The 16836-nt window shown below is 42.6% G+C and overlaps 1 protein-coding gene across 12 annotated transcripts in view; it reads left to right on the top strand.

The window, feature by feature from the left end:
• TTLL5 (tubulin tyrosine ligase like 5) overlaps positions 1-16836 on the top strand; it is a 273355-nt gene that overhangs the window by 220235 nt on the left and 36284 nt on the right. For 11 of the 12 annotated variants that reach the window (XR_003607888.2, XM_028096103.2, XM_028096363.2 and 8 more), the window contains one exon: positions 1955-2037. Coding sequence is in view for 11 of the 12 variants with exons in the window: in XM_028096103.2 (XP_027951904.1) it covers positions 1955-2037 (83 nt within the window). In the remaining variant the exon portion in view is untranslated. Of the gene's footprint in view, positions 1-1954; positions 2038-6167; positions 6306-16836 lie in introns of those variants that run through there. The other variant, XM_088024510.1, reaches the window with a different exon arrangement.

The raw sequence follows: 16836 nt of genomic DNA, 5'->3' as shown, positions 1-16836 counted from the left end.
TCTCTAATCAGCATATATTCTCAAAGTAGAGACTAGCACTAGAAGAAATCGTTCAATAATAAATGTAGACAATACTTCTGCTTGTAGAGGTGGTATTTATTTGTAATGCATTGCTGAACAGTTTCTTTGAAAGGCCCAGAGAGGCTGTTCTCCCTTACTCAAAGTCAGGCCTTTTCTTGGACTTCAGGAAAATGCAAGAGATCAAAGGAGTAGGCAGAGTGAAGGAAGTAAATTGATTTCTGGGTTAGAAAGTGAATACTTAAAGAAACTTTTCAGGTACTAGCCATGAATCTGTCCAAAGGAAAGATCCTGCCTTAGTTGAAAAGAGCATGTCATTATTAGTGGAATTCTTCTAATTAGACTTCTTCATTGCTGTAATACCTACTACTAAGGCCACGTGTCTTATGTCAGCACTGAAGCAGCTCAGTTCACCAGGAAGCCTGCCCTTTAGTGGCTTTTGATAATTACACAGTTCGTTCTGTGGAGACAGGTCTGAACTAAGCTGAGCACCACAGCTGAGACAGTAGGAAGCCTCAAACTCTCGACCTTGGGCTATATCTCAGGCTCCTGCATCTCCCGGAACCTGCACCACTTCCAAGAAGAGCAGTTAAGGAACACCATGGGACTACGTAGTCACATCTAGCACTCTTCTTGGTTTAAACTCTAACTTTTGTATAGTATAAAATTAATGGCACTTTTCTTGTCCCATCTTTTCAGTATTCCTCTCTGCAGAATTCTTGATACTTTTAGAAGTCACTTTTCTGAGCTCATCTTATAGTCGCCTCTTCGTATTCCTTATGTACTATGGTGAGCAAGCAACAGGTAACGGGACTACACCAGACACACGTGTAGCTTTGCACATTCAGCTCTCCAGAGAGAAAGGGAATGTGCAATTTCAGTAGCAGCTGACTCCATTCAACGTTCCTCTTGGGATGGGATGGGAGAGCCCATCCCAGGCTCCAGAACATTTCCTTTTTCACTTGGACCTGGAAGAGCCAATATTAGCTACAGATGCTTTGGGTAGGTCTTTGGGTCCATAAAGGGCTGAAATAAAATGCATAAACATTCAGATGTAGCTCTCCAAGGCTGAGGCTTATGGGAAAAGGGAGAAGCCCTCTGTTCCTTTCTCCTTTTTGTCTCTCCGGTTCCTTTGTCCTCCAAATGAGAGTGGAAAGCAGTGGGTAGGGCCCAGACTGCAGCTTGCTGGAGGGGAGAGGTACCATAGGAGATATTTAGCACCATTCCTGGCTCATCCCACCAGATGCCAGTAGACCCCACAGTTGTGACTACCACAAATGTGTCAGTGTTGCCAAATGTCCCTTGTGGAAGAGTCGGGGCAAAATCTGTCCGTCCTTTGTACCTCAGTTGAGAATCACTGGTCCACATGAAACTTGGTTTTTTAAAAATGCCTTTACTCCTGATTTATCCAAGTCAATACTGGGAACATCATTTATTCATTTGATAAACAAATGTTTGTTGAGTGCTTTTGAGGTGCCAGGCACTGTTCTAGGCACTGGAGACAAAGCAGGGGTCACAGCCTGTGCTTGCTTTCTTTCTTTTTTTAAGATTTTATTTATTTGAGAGAGAGTGTGAGCGAGAGAGAGCATGAGAAGGGGGAGGGTCAGAGGGAGAAGCAGACTCCCTGCTGAGCAGGGAGCCTGATGCAGGACTCGATCCCGGGACTCCAGGATCATGACCTGAGCCAAAGGCAGTCGTTTAACCAACTGAGCCACCCAGGCGCCCCAAACACAGCGTGTGCTTTTTTGAAACTACATTCCAGTGTAGAGAGATAGGCAAGATATTTTCATATTTCAGAAGAAGGGATAGGTTGGTCATAGCCGTCCTTTCTGATAAGATGACATTTGCACCAAGAGCAAGAGGCAGAGCCGTTGGAGGGCATGTGTTTGATCTCAGCCTTCTGCCTGCTGATCTAACCAAGCTGCTTGTGTTTCAGAGGCTCCTCCACAGAAGGGCAGCTGAACGGACCCCAGAGCAGCTTTAACGCTGCAGCCTTTGCGCCCATCACCAGCTCCGCAGGTTAGTGGGCACACCAGCTCCTTCCACGGCCGGGATGACAGGGTGGGGTGCTGCGCTGGGCATATTCTCACTTCTGCCTCTGGAGAAACATGCAGTTCAAAGAACGAAGAAGCGTCTGGGCTTTTGAAGCATTGGCAGATGGGCACTTGAGGATGGAATGGTTTTCCAGAACTAGTTCAGGGTAGATGATGTTTCTCGGTCTGGGAGAGTGTAATCAGATTTGCAGCATTTAGTAAAAAGGCCCGTATCTGACTGGTGTTCCACTGTTGGTATAGGATCCCCACATGTAGTACCTCCCACTAGCTCCTCAGCATGATGGAGCTCTGGTCTTTGATCGGGGTCCTGTCATGCTAATGTAATGGCCTGTCGGTCTGTTGCCAGGTGCTTACTGAGGTCTTAAAGCCTCTTAGTGTAGGTACCCACGTATAAGTCAGACAGCATTGGTCCAGGGGCAGTTTTCTGTGAGGACCAATTCGTAAAAACATTCTAATAAGTAATCAGAAAATTAAAATCACATGGATTCCATTCAACAGATATTTCTTATTGAGCATCTCCCATGGAGAAAGTGAGATGCTGGGCACCAAGGGGCATCGAGGGTGCACCAGGCAGACCCTGCGGTCAGGGAGCTCACAGCCTCAGGAAGAGAAGAGAGTCAGCAGGCAGTGGCTCCAGGCTGGGTAAATCTCAGGTACTGGGGATGCATAGAATAACCGTAGACAGCACTGGCTGAACATCTGGTGTGTCCGGCACAGTTTTTAATGCTTTACATGTGATAACTCATTTGTTCACGAAACAGGCATAGAACAGGAACTGTGTTCCCCATTTCACAGCTGAAGAAATAAAGGCATAGATTATGAAACATAACCAAAATCTCATAGCTAGTAAATGGCGGGGCCGTACTGGAAACCCAGCGACTTGGCCTGGGCTCTTTAGGGATTAGAGAGGGCTTCCTAGGGGAAGAAACATCTAAGCGGAGGGTTGCACGTTGACAGGTCCCTCAGGAGAGGGGAGGCATGGAGCCGAAGGAGCTCCGGGAAGAGGGAACAAGGTCCGCACAAACGGGGGCAGGCGGTAGTGGGGTGCAGATGTGCTGTGTTCTGGGAGCCCTCCTGTGTCGCCGTGGCTGGGGACTAGAGCGTGGACAGGGAGCAGCAGCAGAAGAGGTCATGGAGGTAACAGGGCCGGTTCGTGAGCCATGGAGGAACTTAGTCCTGAGTGCAAGATGCAGCCATCGAGGAGTCGAGGGCCAGGGTGTGGAGGGTCTGTGTGTGTGACATAATAGACCTTCAAATGATTATAAGACCACTGCGAAGCCTGGTTAGACTGTATCATGGGGGTAATTACATATATCGCATAGGCTTACTATGGAACTAAAGGATACAATATACAGAGAAAGGCTTTATAACGACACCCAGGGCAGGTAATGATATGAGTATAAAGATTTTACTCTCCGCTTAAGATCTTAGAACCTGAATTCAAGAAATATTTGATGGGTATCTGCTTGCCCCTCCCCTCCCCCCAAAAAGAATTACTAGAATATGGTCGTGATTTTTAAGGAAGTAAAACTTCCCACTGGAACTGTTATGGCCTGGGAAATGGGTGGTTGGGAGAATTTTGCACTATAGACAGCTGAGTGTCTCTATCCAGCAAATTGCTGCAGCCAGAGAGGGTTGCAAAGCAAAGGAGATGCAGGAAACCTGCCTACTGCATTTGCATGTCTGACTGATGTGTTAAGTACAGAATTGAACTCTCTGCATGCACTCTGGCTGGGGAAGTTGGAAATTTGAGGGGCCAGGTGGCTCATACTCTCAGCATCTCGATCATGAATTAATATTTATTGACTGAAGTTATCTGTTAAGAGATTTTGTAACAGTTGTAATGCATTCAGTAGCAGCACAAAGCCACAAAGAGAAGTTGTGTAGCTCCCTGGATTCTAATATCTACCTTTTCCCTGCTTCTGCCTTAAGACAAGTGTGTTCTTCTCACCTTGTTTAGGCCACCTGCTGCTTACTGCTTTTGTCTCCAGTGACTCTGGGCCTCTGATGTGCCTTGAGTTTGTTTCTATTCTGTGCCTTTCCTGGTGTTCCTGATCCTCAGTTAAAGAAACACTGATGAACATGGTATAGTGAGTCTCAGGCATTTTCCATACTTCCCAATAAACATTTTGCCTTAGCAGTACAATGCTAACTAACCCCATTAGAGTTATTTACACAGCTAGTAAGTAGGTACCTGGCACTGCAGTGTTTCAACTACAAAGCGTGTGTTTTTCTATATGACACGCAGATTTAAAGGTGTTATTCTAGGGGTTCAGAAGGGTATCCTACAAAAAGGAGGGTTAGGTTGCTATTAGAAACATTTTTCTTTAAACCTGCAAGAAGGGAGAACAACCCCCATAATAAGTCAAAGTTTACATGTCTCTCAGAGATGGGACGTTTGTACCTCAACAGGAATCGCTACACTGACTTTGAAAGGTATTTAGCCCCTGTCTGGTCCAGTTAACTCAGTTGGTTAAACATGGTATTATTGAGTAGCATGAATATAGCAAAAGTCTGTTTCCTGGCCCCTTGACCCTCTACAAGTCTAGCCAACCAGGCCTTGAAGCTGTGTCACTTTGTTCGTCGGGCGCCTGAATGAAATACTCGTTTATCCCAGCACACTGTTGAAAAACAACTCCGAATCCTTTCCCACTGATGGTGACCTAGCGACATTGTTCTTCTAATTATGAACATTAAATGAGGTAGTGAATGTGAAAGCTGCTAGCAGAAGGCCTGGAATGCCCCACAAATGTTACTTTTTCCTTGACTTCCCCACTAAACATTCTGACTTTGCTATGGAAGGGAAGGTGTAGAGTCAGCAAATTGGGAAACTTGAGAAGGAAGCTAGAGTGAGGGCCTTTGGCTCAAAGCCAAAGCCATTGGCCTTCGTTCTTTATAACCATGGCGTTCTTGAGTTCTAAAGTGGCGATGGTGAACTAAAATAGCAGAGAGCCACAGATTAGATAACTGGCATTTTTCTCATGCTGACTTGATAGTGTAAACCACCATTCTTATAGGGTCTGAGGCCATACCAGCTGCCTTCATCCCTGGCCTTAGCTTCTGCCTACGCCTTTTCTGTCCTGGAGCCCAACCTCTGCCTGCCCCCACCCCCGTTTGTTGTTGTTGTTGTTGTTGTTGTTGTTGTTTAAAGCTCTTACGGTCTGTAGTTGGTGGAAGGATTCTTACTGCCTTTTGAACACCAGTGCTGGATTTCATTTACAAGAAGTGAGAAACAATGTCCTTGTTAAGTATTGGTTATTTTGGGCCTTGGTGCATTTTAGCACTTTAGCTTTATCCTCTTTCTTTGCATGGGGCGGGGGCAACAGCACATCAGTGTGACTCTGACTGCCCACTTCACTGTCTCTCTGTGTGACAAGAGAAGGGAACTTGTTTTAGTACAGAGTAAACCCAGTGGAGCGTAAACTCTAAGGATCTAGAAATCACTTTAACTTTCAAGCAAAATTATTTGCCTGGCAGTTCTCAGCAGAATGACCTATTTTTATTAGTAGATTCTTACTCCTTTCACCAAGCGTTATATAGTTGTCATGGATCCTGGATGGATCTGGAGTATAATAGATTAATAATGAAAATAACTAAAGCTCTTGAGATGCTTGCCCTAATGGATTAGATCCTTTATTGCTCCCAAAATATTCTTCTCTCCCCAGAGCCAGAGGGGTAAGAATTTGGGTTGATTACCCACTCTTACAATGTTAGAAAGCAAAGGGCACAGATTTGGTGTTTGGCAGGAAACTTGGTGTCAGCACGTGGGCAAACGATGATCCCCTAAAACCTAGGTTTGGGGTTTTTGGTTTTTTTTTTTGGTTTTTGGTTTTATTTTCTTGCAATACACATAGCTGTTTATTTTCTCCTTTCTTTATGTTCTATGTATTTCTCAACCTTCTCTTTCCTTCTTTGGTCCTTCTGTCGCCCGCCACCTAATGCTATATTCTGGGCAGTTTTCCAGGCCTGGTGTCCCTTGCTATTCTTCTCTCTGGTTGTTGTCCTATCCTAAGACCTACTTTTAGATTTGACCTCTTGTCCTTTCACCAAGATCAAATAAAGGGTTAAGTAGGGATTTTTTTTTACATTTTTCAGGATCTTTGGAAGCTCCCCAAGTTATTTTCGCCAGATCCAAACCCTTGCCCACACAATCTGGAGCCCTTGCTACAGTTATAGGACAGAGAAAATCAAAGTCGGTGAAGTCAGGGCCAATTTAAGGTAACAGTAAGAATGAGAGCATATTTTTTAATGATAACTTGCTGACTTTATATCACAGCAAGAGGCTTAATAGCCATCAAGAGAAGTGATAGTTTCTCAGAATGACAAAGAATTTGGCATTTTATAAAACCAGAGCTCAGAAGGACTCCAAAGTGTGGGTCAAAGTTAAGCTACCGCTAGCTTGCTTCTGTACTGGCCTACCAGTAGGTGGCGCTGTGGCAGTAAGAAATTTCCTTACTATCATGGAGGCTTTTGTTTAAAAATATGGGGACATTGAAGCCAATCAAAGAAAGAAACTAAAGCCATAATTGAGTTATCACAGGTAAAGAGTAACAGAATACATTGGAGAACATTATATTTGAAGGTCAAATTGCAATAGCCTCTAAAGAGAATGAATATTGTTAAAGATACTCATTATTAAAGAAGGCTTTTAGATTAGAGTTGTGTAGTTTGTGAACTGGACTTCCAAATAATGGGAGGCAGGAAGGAACAAAATTTTTTAAAAAAGGTCTTTTTTGGTGAGGTCGATTAATTAATTATGCTTTCTTCTGAGTTAAGATAAGCATATGCTGTAATTGGCAGCAAAACAAACTATAAACCCCAGTCTACCACCCACCCGTAAAAATCTCCAACATTGAAGGGTTGGCCTGACTTGATCTCGTGAGGCTGTACCCACACCACCAGCACTGCCCCACAGTGTTTTGTTCCCAGCCATGGCCTTCAAAACTTTCCAGAAAATTCTATGAAACCACAAGGTTTTGATGATTCCTTTCCTCTTTGCTCTACCATACACACTAAAGCATTAAAGGCACACCTGCTATGAGCTTAATACCCTTCTTACCTCTAGGGGAATACTTACAAACTTATTTGAGAAGCATTATTCATCAAAATACCCCAGGAGAGCAAAGGAGGGAGGAAAATTATTTACCCACCACAGGATTCATTTACATTGGATCAGAAAGCTTCAAATATCTTTCCCCAGCCCATCTAAACTCTTTCCAAAAAGGAATGAGAAGAGAGAAAGGAACACCAAATCCATGGCTTGGTCATCTACCAAAATGTACCAGAGAAACTGAAAACAACCAGGCTTCTATTGGTAATACTTCACCAATGGTCCTTTAATTCTGATACGAAGCAGCCTATCCAGTGATGAACAACTAATAAAATATAGAAAACTAAAGTGAGAAGGTCCATATTTCCTTGAGGAGACTGACAGCCAGAAGAATGAATGTGACACCAAGTTCCAAACTAAACCAGTGGCCTGCCAAGAAGTACTAGTATCCATCAGTTTCCAGGACTGTGAGACTTGGACCTGCCACAGTTGTAATATCACTTTCCTTGAACCTATTTCACTAGTATCCCTTACAGTCCACCCAGAACATTACATGGCAAAAGAGGATCATCAGCAAAGAAGCCTTGGGAAAGAGCCCATCTCTCAACACTTAAATCTGTGGCAAACACAGCCCTGCGGAGCCTGAGCTGCGCATAAGGTAGGGATAGGTGATGCTGTAATTTGTAATTAGCTGAGGTGGTGAGACCTCATGTCAAGTGTGTATGGACTCAGAAAACAGAGTGGGTCAGAGGGCCTCTGAAGGACCAGCCTCCCATGGTGCAGCCTAACTGCTGGAAGGCTCCAGAGGTAGCCCATGGCCATCTGCCACCTGCCACCTGCCAGGCTGAATAGGAGAAATAGGTAGTGTACGAAGTGAAGGGAGAGAACCCCAGAGTCCATAGCCCATCACCTGGATGCTTGCTTTCTCCTTGTTGCGAATGGGGTGTAGGCAGAATCACTGCTTGGGCAGAGGTCCCTTCAGCCGCAGTCAAAAGTGAATGTTATCACCAGCTGTAACAGTCCTAGAATCCCTTCATATATGGGTTTAGGGAGGCAGACAGGAGATGAGAAGATTGAAGTGTGTTTGCATAGCATGTTATCTAAGACTGAGAAAACATCAGTTGTCCTTATCAAAGAACGAGGGAGCCGCACCGGAGGACACTGGGGACTAAGACTCTTGCCGCAGGCAAGGGTCATATTTAAATATATGCACGATTTTGTGTCTTCTTAGATTCTGTATCGTTTGTTCGGCATCTCTTCATCACAGAGCCAGTTAACTATGTTTTCTGTATTCTTGATGCTTTCCCATTTGGGGCCTTACGGAGCCAGGGAGAGACTGTAGCCCAGAGCCCACCAGAATTATTAAAACTAGCCAGTCTTAAGCTGTTTACTCTGCCCTGCCTTGCCTTTTCCAGGGAAATCCCAAATAAGGCTCTGGCCTAAACTTTCTCCTCGCTCCTGTCTTCCGTCCCTTGACCACCCTGGTGTTTTCCCCTGTGAGGCCTGTAGTGACCCTCTCTCTGGGACCCTGAGTATAATCAGCTTCTTTCTGCCAAGCCTTGTTCTCATCTCCTCCGTAGCCACACTGACTTGACCATACCATACCCAACACGTACGTTCTTAGAACACATGGCAATAGAGAGAGTATCTTTAATGTGCCTTGCAAGGAACCAGGAAAAAATCTGAATCAAATTAGGTTTTTATCACCAAGTTCTAAGCAACTGGTCACAGCACTCACTTCATGATAGGCTGTATTCTACAAGTAATGTTTTAACAGTATAACAGTATGTGTGGTGCTAGCCTCAGTCTGCCTACAGCCGCACAAGAAGGATGTGGATCCCTCTCCATGGCCAAATCGCCTGGCTGTCAGCCATTGAAATTTCATGCTTTCCTGTCCTGAGGCCTCTTTTCAGTTAGTAACTTTCTACATTCAGAAACAAAACTCAAGCATAGCAGAACAACCTGGTTAGAAGTGGGGGAGGAAACAACCTGGCTTTCAGTTTGGAGGAAGTAGGGGGATACTTCTAAGATCCCACCCAAAGGGGGTTCGTTTGCCTTAAAGAAAACCAGGGAACTCTATTTCTGAAATGGATTAAGAAGTGGACCACTGAGATAACATCAGAAAATTGATATTGTCTCTTGCTGAGCTGGCAAACTCCCAGGAGAGGAGTGATGATTCTTCAATTGTTAACAATTACTACTTTGTTATGAAGAGCCGTGGAAAGTGCAGTGGCCCCTTTCTCAAATTACATTTATGTTACAGAAGCACACACACCCACTGGAAAAAATGCTTGGCACCCTGGGTGGTTAGACTTGTGCCTACCACCCCAGCTTGAAGCAGATTCATATTGTCCTGTGTAATATCCATTCACTTTGGGTGGAAAAGGATCCTGTTTATTCTTGTATTCCTGAACTGGGCAGGTAACCAGCATAACATTGCCTTACTTTGTGAATTTTTATACTTATCACTACAAGTTATCAGTCTATACTCTGTGGATGTGTGGAATCCACACATCTTGCTGCTGGTTTCAAAGAAATGCTTGTTATAGGCACATACCTTTGCCTTACCATCCTTATATCCTCAGGTCATAATTGCTCCTAGAAGTTCTAAAGAAAGAAAATGGCATGCTAAGCCATGCCTGTCTTTGGAAAAAGCAAGCTTTGTACATGGAAATATTTACAAGTCTGCTTGCCTGATCTGTAGAATTTACTGGGCCCCAAAGTGTGTGGGTGGGTAACTGTAGGGCTTGGAGAACGGTGGCTCGAAGTGTATTGCTCCGTTGGCATATGGGCATTGACATTTAGTCCTTTAAATTATAATTATAAAGGAAAAGACTCTGCTTCTCTTGTCCTCTGAACGAAGAGCCCCACCAGTAAACGTAAAACAGTAGTCTCTTACACCTTCTTTGTGTTCTCCTCTTTCGAACACGCCGGCGTTTCCATTCGGGACTCCCGTACGTATCAGGAGCTCTCTTCTCTTGAAACCTAAAGCCAAGTTAAGTAGTTGTCTGCTTCCAGAGAGGAAACGCTTGAATGTGCGGCATATCGCCTTAGCTGTATGGGCAAAACGTAGCATGTATCCCCGGGACAGAAGGAGGACGTAACTCGGAAGACCAACCTGGTTGTGAGATGATGAGGTGAATCGAAAGGTCAGCTGGTTAGGAGTTGCTATTTTAGTGTTATTTATTTGTTTATGGTTATCAGGTAAAAAAAAAAAAAAATCACTCCTTTTTACATTCAGTTGGACTGAAAAGTGACTTTGAGGTGTCTTTCCCCCCTTTTATTCACTTCTCATCTGCTTCCCAGGGAAATTAAGACACGTTTTTCATGGGACAAACCCAAATGAAGATGTTTTAGAATTTGACAAGTGTTTTGTTTTTTGGTTTTTTGTTTTTGTTTTTGTTTTTTTTGATTTCTTATGGCTGAGCTCAAATGTATTAGGTAATGAATGGCTTGTAGTTAATCGGGTATCGGAACATGGCATCTTGAAAACCACAGCTCTTTTGTAGAAATACGGCCCCTTGCTGGCCTTCTGTCTTTAGCCATCCTTGCTGCTATTCTCCAAGATAAATAGCCGTTGTGTGTGCATACATGTTCTTACCCTCCTCTTTTACGCAGAGAAGTCAAGTTGTCTCAATAGCCTGTTGATTAATAGAAGAGAGACAGCTTCAGTTCACCTCTGTTAAGGACAGTTAGTGTACACAGCATAGGGAACAGTCTCGGGGGGTCAGACCTCATAAAAACCTACAACCTTATTTGGGACAATTAGCAGTGGCTAATCAGTGGCTCAGCAGTGCATCTCTTAGTCCATCCCTGTGCCCAGGTCAGCGGCTGGCTCCCACCATTCTCCCAGGTGGCAAGTCCACCTTCCTCAGGACCCCACCTCTCTCGGTGGGGTTGTTTCTGTCTCCGTTTGCAGCTTTCAAAGGACAGAATTCGAATCCTTGGCATTCATTCATCCAACAAAGTGCCGCTGGTGTAGAGACCTAAAGGCGGCAGGTGCTACCTGCAGACCAGTCCCAGCCTGCTACCAGGACAGCATGATGATGGGACCCAAAGCTGCCAGCTTAGGCGTTTCCGGCAGTTTGCTTCGGGTGGCAGGGACAACATACTTTCCATCACTAGCATAGAGTCTTATAAAACCAAATACAGTAAAATAACAAAATATAAAGGCAAAATCAAGGCCAAAAGTCAAGACGTTTCACATTTTTCAAATATAAGACCAAAGAAAATTATGATAATCAAGGTTAGATTTGGTTCTGAGTCTTCTCTAAGTCAAGACAAAAAAGGAAACATGATACATCAGGGTATATAGTTCTCATTTTCAAAAAGGAAGCCATACTCCGGAGGAAAATTAAGCTTTTTCCTAGCTTCTTTTTTTTTAAATTTTATTTATTTGAGAGAGAGAGAATAAGCGAGGGGGTGGGGCAGAGAGGGAGAGAGAGAGAGAGAAACAGACTCCCCAGTGAGCGGGAAACCAGATGTGGGGCTCCATCCCAGGACCCGGAGATCATGACCTGAGCCAAAGGCAGATGCTTAACCGACTGAGCCACCCAGGCACCCCTTCCTACCTCTTATTCTTTTTTTTTTTTAATTAACATATAATGTATTATTTGTTTCAGGGGTACAGGTCTGTGATTCATCAGTCTTACACAATTCACAGTGCTCACCAGAGCACATACCATCCCCAATGTCCATCACCCAGCCCCCCATCCCTCCCACCCCCTCTCCCCTCCATCAACCCTCAGTTTGTTTCCTGAGATTAAGAGTCTCTTATGGTTTGTCTCCCTCTTTGGTTTCATCTTGTTTCATTTTTCCTTCCCTTCCCCTATGATCTTCTATCTTATTTCTCAAATTCCTCATATCAGTGAGATCATATGGTAATTGTCTTTCTCTGATTGACTTATTTCGCTTAGCATAATACCCTCTAGTTCCATCCACGTCATTGCAAATGGCAAGATTTCATTTTTTTGATGGCTGCATAATATTCCATTGTGTGTGTGTGTCTGTCTGTGTGTGTGTGTGTGTCTGTGTGTGTGTGTGTGTCTGTGTGTATACACATCTTCTTTATCCATTCATCTATTGATGGACATCTGGGCTCTTTCCATAGTTTGGCCGTTGTGGACATTGCTGCCTAGCTCTTATTCTAAAAGAAGTATTTCACATGCTTTAGAGAGAGGACATTGAACAAAGTAACGGTGCCCTCACAATACAGCGGTGTGTTTCATGGGGCTACTTCTCGTTGTGAGCTGTAATAAGGCAAAACATGTCAGTTCAAGTCAGTGAAGACAGTTTTCTGAGGGACAAAACCATTATAGTCCAGGTCCCTTTGTGGTCCAATATAATCCAAGGGTAAGATAGTGAATATGTAGAGGGTTGGATGGATTGCATGTGTCTTAAGACAATGCTGCGTATAACTTCTCTCGGGTGATTGCTCGGTGAGAGCTAGTTGTGCTCTTCGGCAAGGATGCAGAGGCCTAGTCTTCTGCATGGCTTGTTGAAGATGCATGAATGTGCTCTGGAAAGCAGGTGGCAGAGGAAACATCTTGTGAAAACTGCGGAGCTAAGCCCTGTTCTCACCCATCATGCGGCTGCTCGTTCTCTGTTCCTTTACTCATGTTTAGGCCCCTCTGCCTAGGCATCTCATGCCTGCTTCCCCCCAATAGGGCTAATTCCTATTTGTCCTTCCTCCTTTCGAACCCTAGCCCATTCCCACCCCCAGTATGATTTAGATGCTTTTTGACTGTGTTTACTCCTATCTGCTCTGGCATTGACGACACTCTGGTATCTTTCTGTATTACTTGACCATTCCCGGGCTGTAATTCCCTGGAAGGCAAGGAGGAGATCTCACTTGATTCTGAAACCCTGGGGCCTCGCACAGTGCCCAGGCCATAGTAGGGACTTAAAAAACTGATTGAATGGATGAATGAGTGAATTTTCATATTCTCCCAACACCTGGAATCCCTGTCCACATAGACAAATCCTTCTTATCCTCTAAAGGTCCAGTTAGGTTTTGTCTTGTCTAATAATCTATATTCATATAATTAGATTTTATCTTGCCATTTTTTAAATCCCTAGAGCCCTTAAAATTTATGTCACAAAGTTTGGCACCTCATTGTATTTTTGTCATATTTTATCCTACTTACTCCTTGTGTAAATTGTCTCCAATAAGACCGTAAATTCTGTGACGGCAGGATTACGTTACATTTGGGGAATCCATAACAACACCCAAAATGCTTCATTAGCTTGTAATATCAGCCCTAAAGAAAAGAATACATAAAACACATAAAATTTTTCTGAAAAATAATCTATTCACGCTGTCTTCCTGGCTTTTGCTTAATCTCAAGTTAAAATGCTTTAACCTTAACGATTTCATAAATAACGCATTTTATTATTAAACAATCATAAAACTCAGAATAACCTTCCTTATAAATTACCTAGTACAGTATTTCTAGCCTATCAATGTTATAAAACTACTTCCTTGAAAACAGAAATCTATCCTTCAGATTACAACTTCTTATGCTTATTCGGAACCTTACTATAAACTTATTTGTTAAAAGCAGAATTCAATATAAAGATGTTCTACTTTAGACGACATCCAAGGATCTGACTTTAAGGGAACAAAGTCAAAATGAGATTTAGTTTATTTGAAAAACATCCTCCTTCAGCTTTTGTCCCTCTATACCAACTGATCGGAGCTCTTTGACCTTATAACACAGATCAGGTTTTGTTTTTAAACTTTTTTTATTCTTTTTTGATTTCTTTGTGAATTTTTTAGACTTCTCCTAAATTGTCTACTACCTGAAACTGGACACCATACTCCAGTCGTAGAGATCCACCTAGTATTATGTGTAGTGTAAGATGTATCCTCATGCTTCTGGAGTTGTATGTTATACTTCATTTATGGTATACTTTGCTCTCGAAAACAAAAGGTCTCTCAACCCCGACCTCCTACCTTCCCTACTTCTTCTTGCTTCAAGTTTGGTGCCATAGTATGGCGTTTTCTAACTTTAAAAATAGAATTACCATACAATTATGTATAACCAAAAAGAACTGAAAGCAGGGTCTTGAGTAGATGTTTGTACACTCATGTCCATAACAGCTTTATTCATAGTAGCCTAAAGATGGAAGCAACCCACGTGTCCGTTAGTGGACGAATGGATAAACAAGATGTGGTATGTACATACAATGGAATAGTATTCAGCCTTTAAAAAGAAAGGAAATTCTTTTTTTTTCTTTTAAGATTTTATTTATTTATTTGAGAGAGAGAGAGAGAATGAGAGATAGCATGAGAGGGAAGAGGGTCAGAGGGAGAAGCAGACTCCCTGCTGAGCAGGGAGCCCGATGCGGGACTCGATCCCGGGACTCCAGGATCATGACCTGCGCCGAAGGCAGTCGTTTAACCAACTGAGCCACCCAGGCGCCCAAGAAAGGAAATTCTGACACGCATTACATCGTGGACGAGCCGGCGGATTTATGCTAACTGAAATGAGCCAATCACGGGAAGACAAATGGTGTATAATTCTACTTATTTGAGGTAGTTAGGGCAGTCAAATTCAGAGACAGAAAGCAGAATGGTTGTTACCAGGAGCTGGCCAGAGGGAGAACGAGGGGTTATTTTTCAGTGGGTATAGAGTTTCAGTTTTGTTATTTTGTCTTTCAGTAGGCTCCTTGTGGGGCTTGAATTCATGACCCTGAGATCAAGACCTGAGCTGAGATCAAGAGTCAGATGCTTAACCCACTGAGCCACCCTGGCGCCCCCAGAGTTTCAGTTTTTTAAGATGAAAAAAGGTCTGCAGATAGATGGTGCTGATAATTGCACAGTGTGAATGTACTTAATGATCTGAACTGTCCCCTTAAAAGTGGTTAAGCTGGTAATTTTTCCCTTGTCCCCCAACTCTGGCAACTTCGAACCTGTTCTTTATATCTCTGAGCTTGTTTGGGGGGGTTTTTTTAGATTTCACATGTAAGTGCGATCATACGGTATATATCTTTTTCTGTCTGACTTATTTTACTTTAGTAAAATGCCCTCAAGGTCCATCCATGTTGACACAAATGACAAGATTTCATTCTTTTTTATGGCTGAATAATACTCTATTATGTATATATGCCACATTTTCTTTATTCATTCATCCATTAACGGACACTTAGATTGTTTATACATTTTGGCTGTTGTAAATAATGCAACGAACAGAGGGTGAACATGCAGTGAATTAGTGGTTTTGTTTTCTTTGGGTAAATACACAGAAGTGGAATTGCTGGATCAAATGAAAGTTATATTTTTAATGTTTTGAGGAACCTCTGTAAGGTTTTACGTAGTGGCTATACCAGTTTACATCTCTGCCAGCAGTGCAACGCTTGTTATTTCTTGTCTTTTTGATACTAGCCATTCTGACAGGTGTGAGGTGATATCTCATTGTGGTTTTGATTTGCATTTCCCTGGTCATTAGGAATGTTGAGCACCTTTGCCTCTACCTGTTGGCCATTTGTAGGTCTTCTTTGGAGAAATGTCTGTTGGGTTCTTCTGCCATTTTTATTTTAAGTAGGCTCCATGTCCAGCATGGAGCCCAGTGCAGGGCTTGAACTCACGACCCTGAGATCAAGAACTGAGCTGAGATCAAGAGTCAGATGCTTGACTGAGGCACCAAGGTGCCCCTCTTCTGCCATTTTTAATTGGATTGTTTGTTTTTACTACTGAGTTATATGAGTTTTTTATATATTTTGGATATTAACCCTATATCAGATATATGATTTGCAAATATTTTCTCCCATTTGGCAGGTTGCCTTTTCGTTTTGTTATTTCCTCTACTGTACAGAAGCTTTTTGGTTTGATGTAGTCCCACTTGTTTATTGCCTTTCCTTTGATGTCAAATCCAAAAAATCGTCACCAAGACCCACGTTAAGGAGCTTACCACCTATGTTTTCTTCTAGGAGTTTTGTGGTTTTAGTCTTAATTTCAAGTCTTTAATCCATTTTTTGAGTTAATTTTTGTGTCTGGTTGAGATAGGGGTCCAATTTCGTTCTTTTATATGTGGCTGTCCAGTTTTTCCAACACCATTGATTGGAGACTGTGCTTTCCCCATTGTATATTCTTGGCTCCTTTGTCCTATATTACTTGACCATATATGCATGGGTTTATTTCTGAGTTCTCCCTTCTGTTCTGTTATCAGTGTGTCTGTTTTTATGCCAATACCATATGTCATCCTGTTTTGATTGCTATAGCTTTGTAACATAGTTTGATATCAGGAAGCATAATGCCTCCATCTTTGTTCTTCTTTGTCAAGATAGCTTTGGCTCTTTGGGGTCTTTTGTGGTTCCATACAAATTTTAGGATTGTTTTATTTCTGTGAAAAATGCCATTGGAATTTTGATACAGATTATACTAAATCTGTTGATTGCTTTGTATAGTATTGACATCTTAACAATATTAATTCTTCCGATCCATGAGCATGAAATATTTTCCATTTGTTTATGCCTTCTTCAATTTCTTTCATCAATGTCTTATAGTGTTCAGTGTATAACTCTTTCACCTTCTCAAATTTATTCCTAAATATTTTATTCTCTTTGATATAATTGTAAATGCAATTATTTTCTTAATTTCTCTTTCTGATAGTTTATTGTTACTGTATAGAAATGCAACAGATTTTTGGATATTGATTTTGTATCCTGAAACTTTACTGAATTCGTTTATTAGTTTTAATAGTTTTCCGGTGG

This window comes from Eumetopias jubatus, unplaced genomic scaffold (genome assembly GCF_037043125.1).
Source record: "Eumetopias jubatus isolate StellerSeaLion01/CBP00866 unplaced genomic scaffold, mEumJub1_p1.0 scaffold_7, whole genome shotgun sequence".
NCBI classification, from domain to species: Eukaryota; Metazoa; Chordata; class Mammalia; order Carnivora; family Otariidae; genus Eumetopias; species Eumetopias jubatus.
Note: the sequence above shows the minus strand (reverse complement) of the source record. Positions and strands in the feature narration are given on the sequence as shown.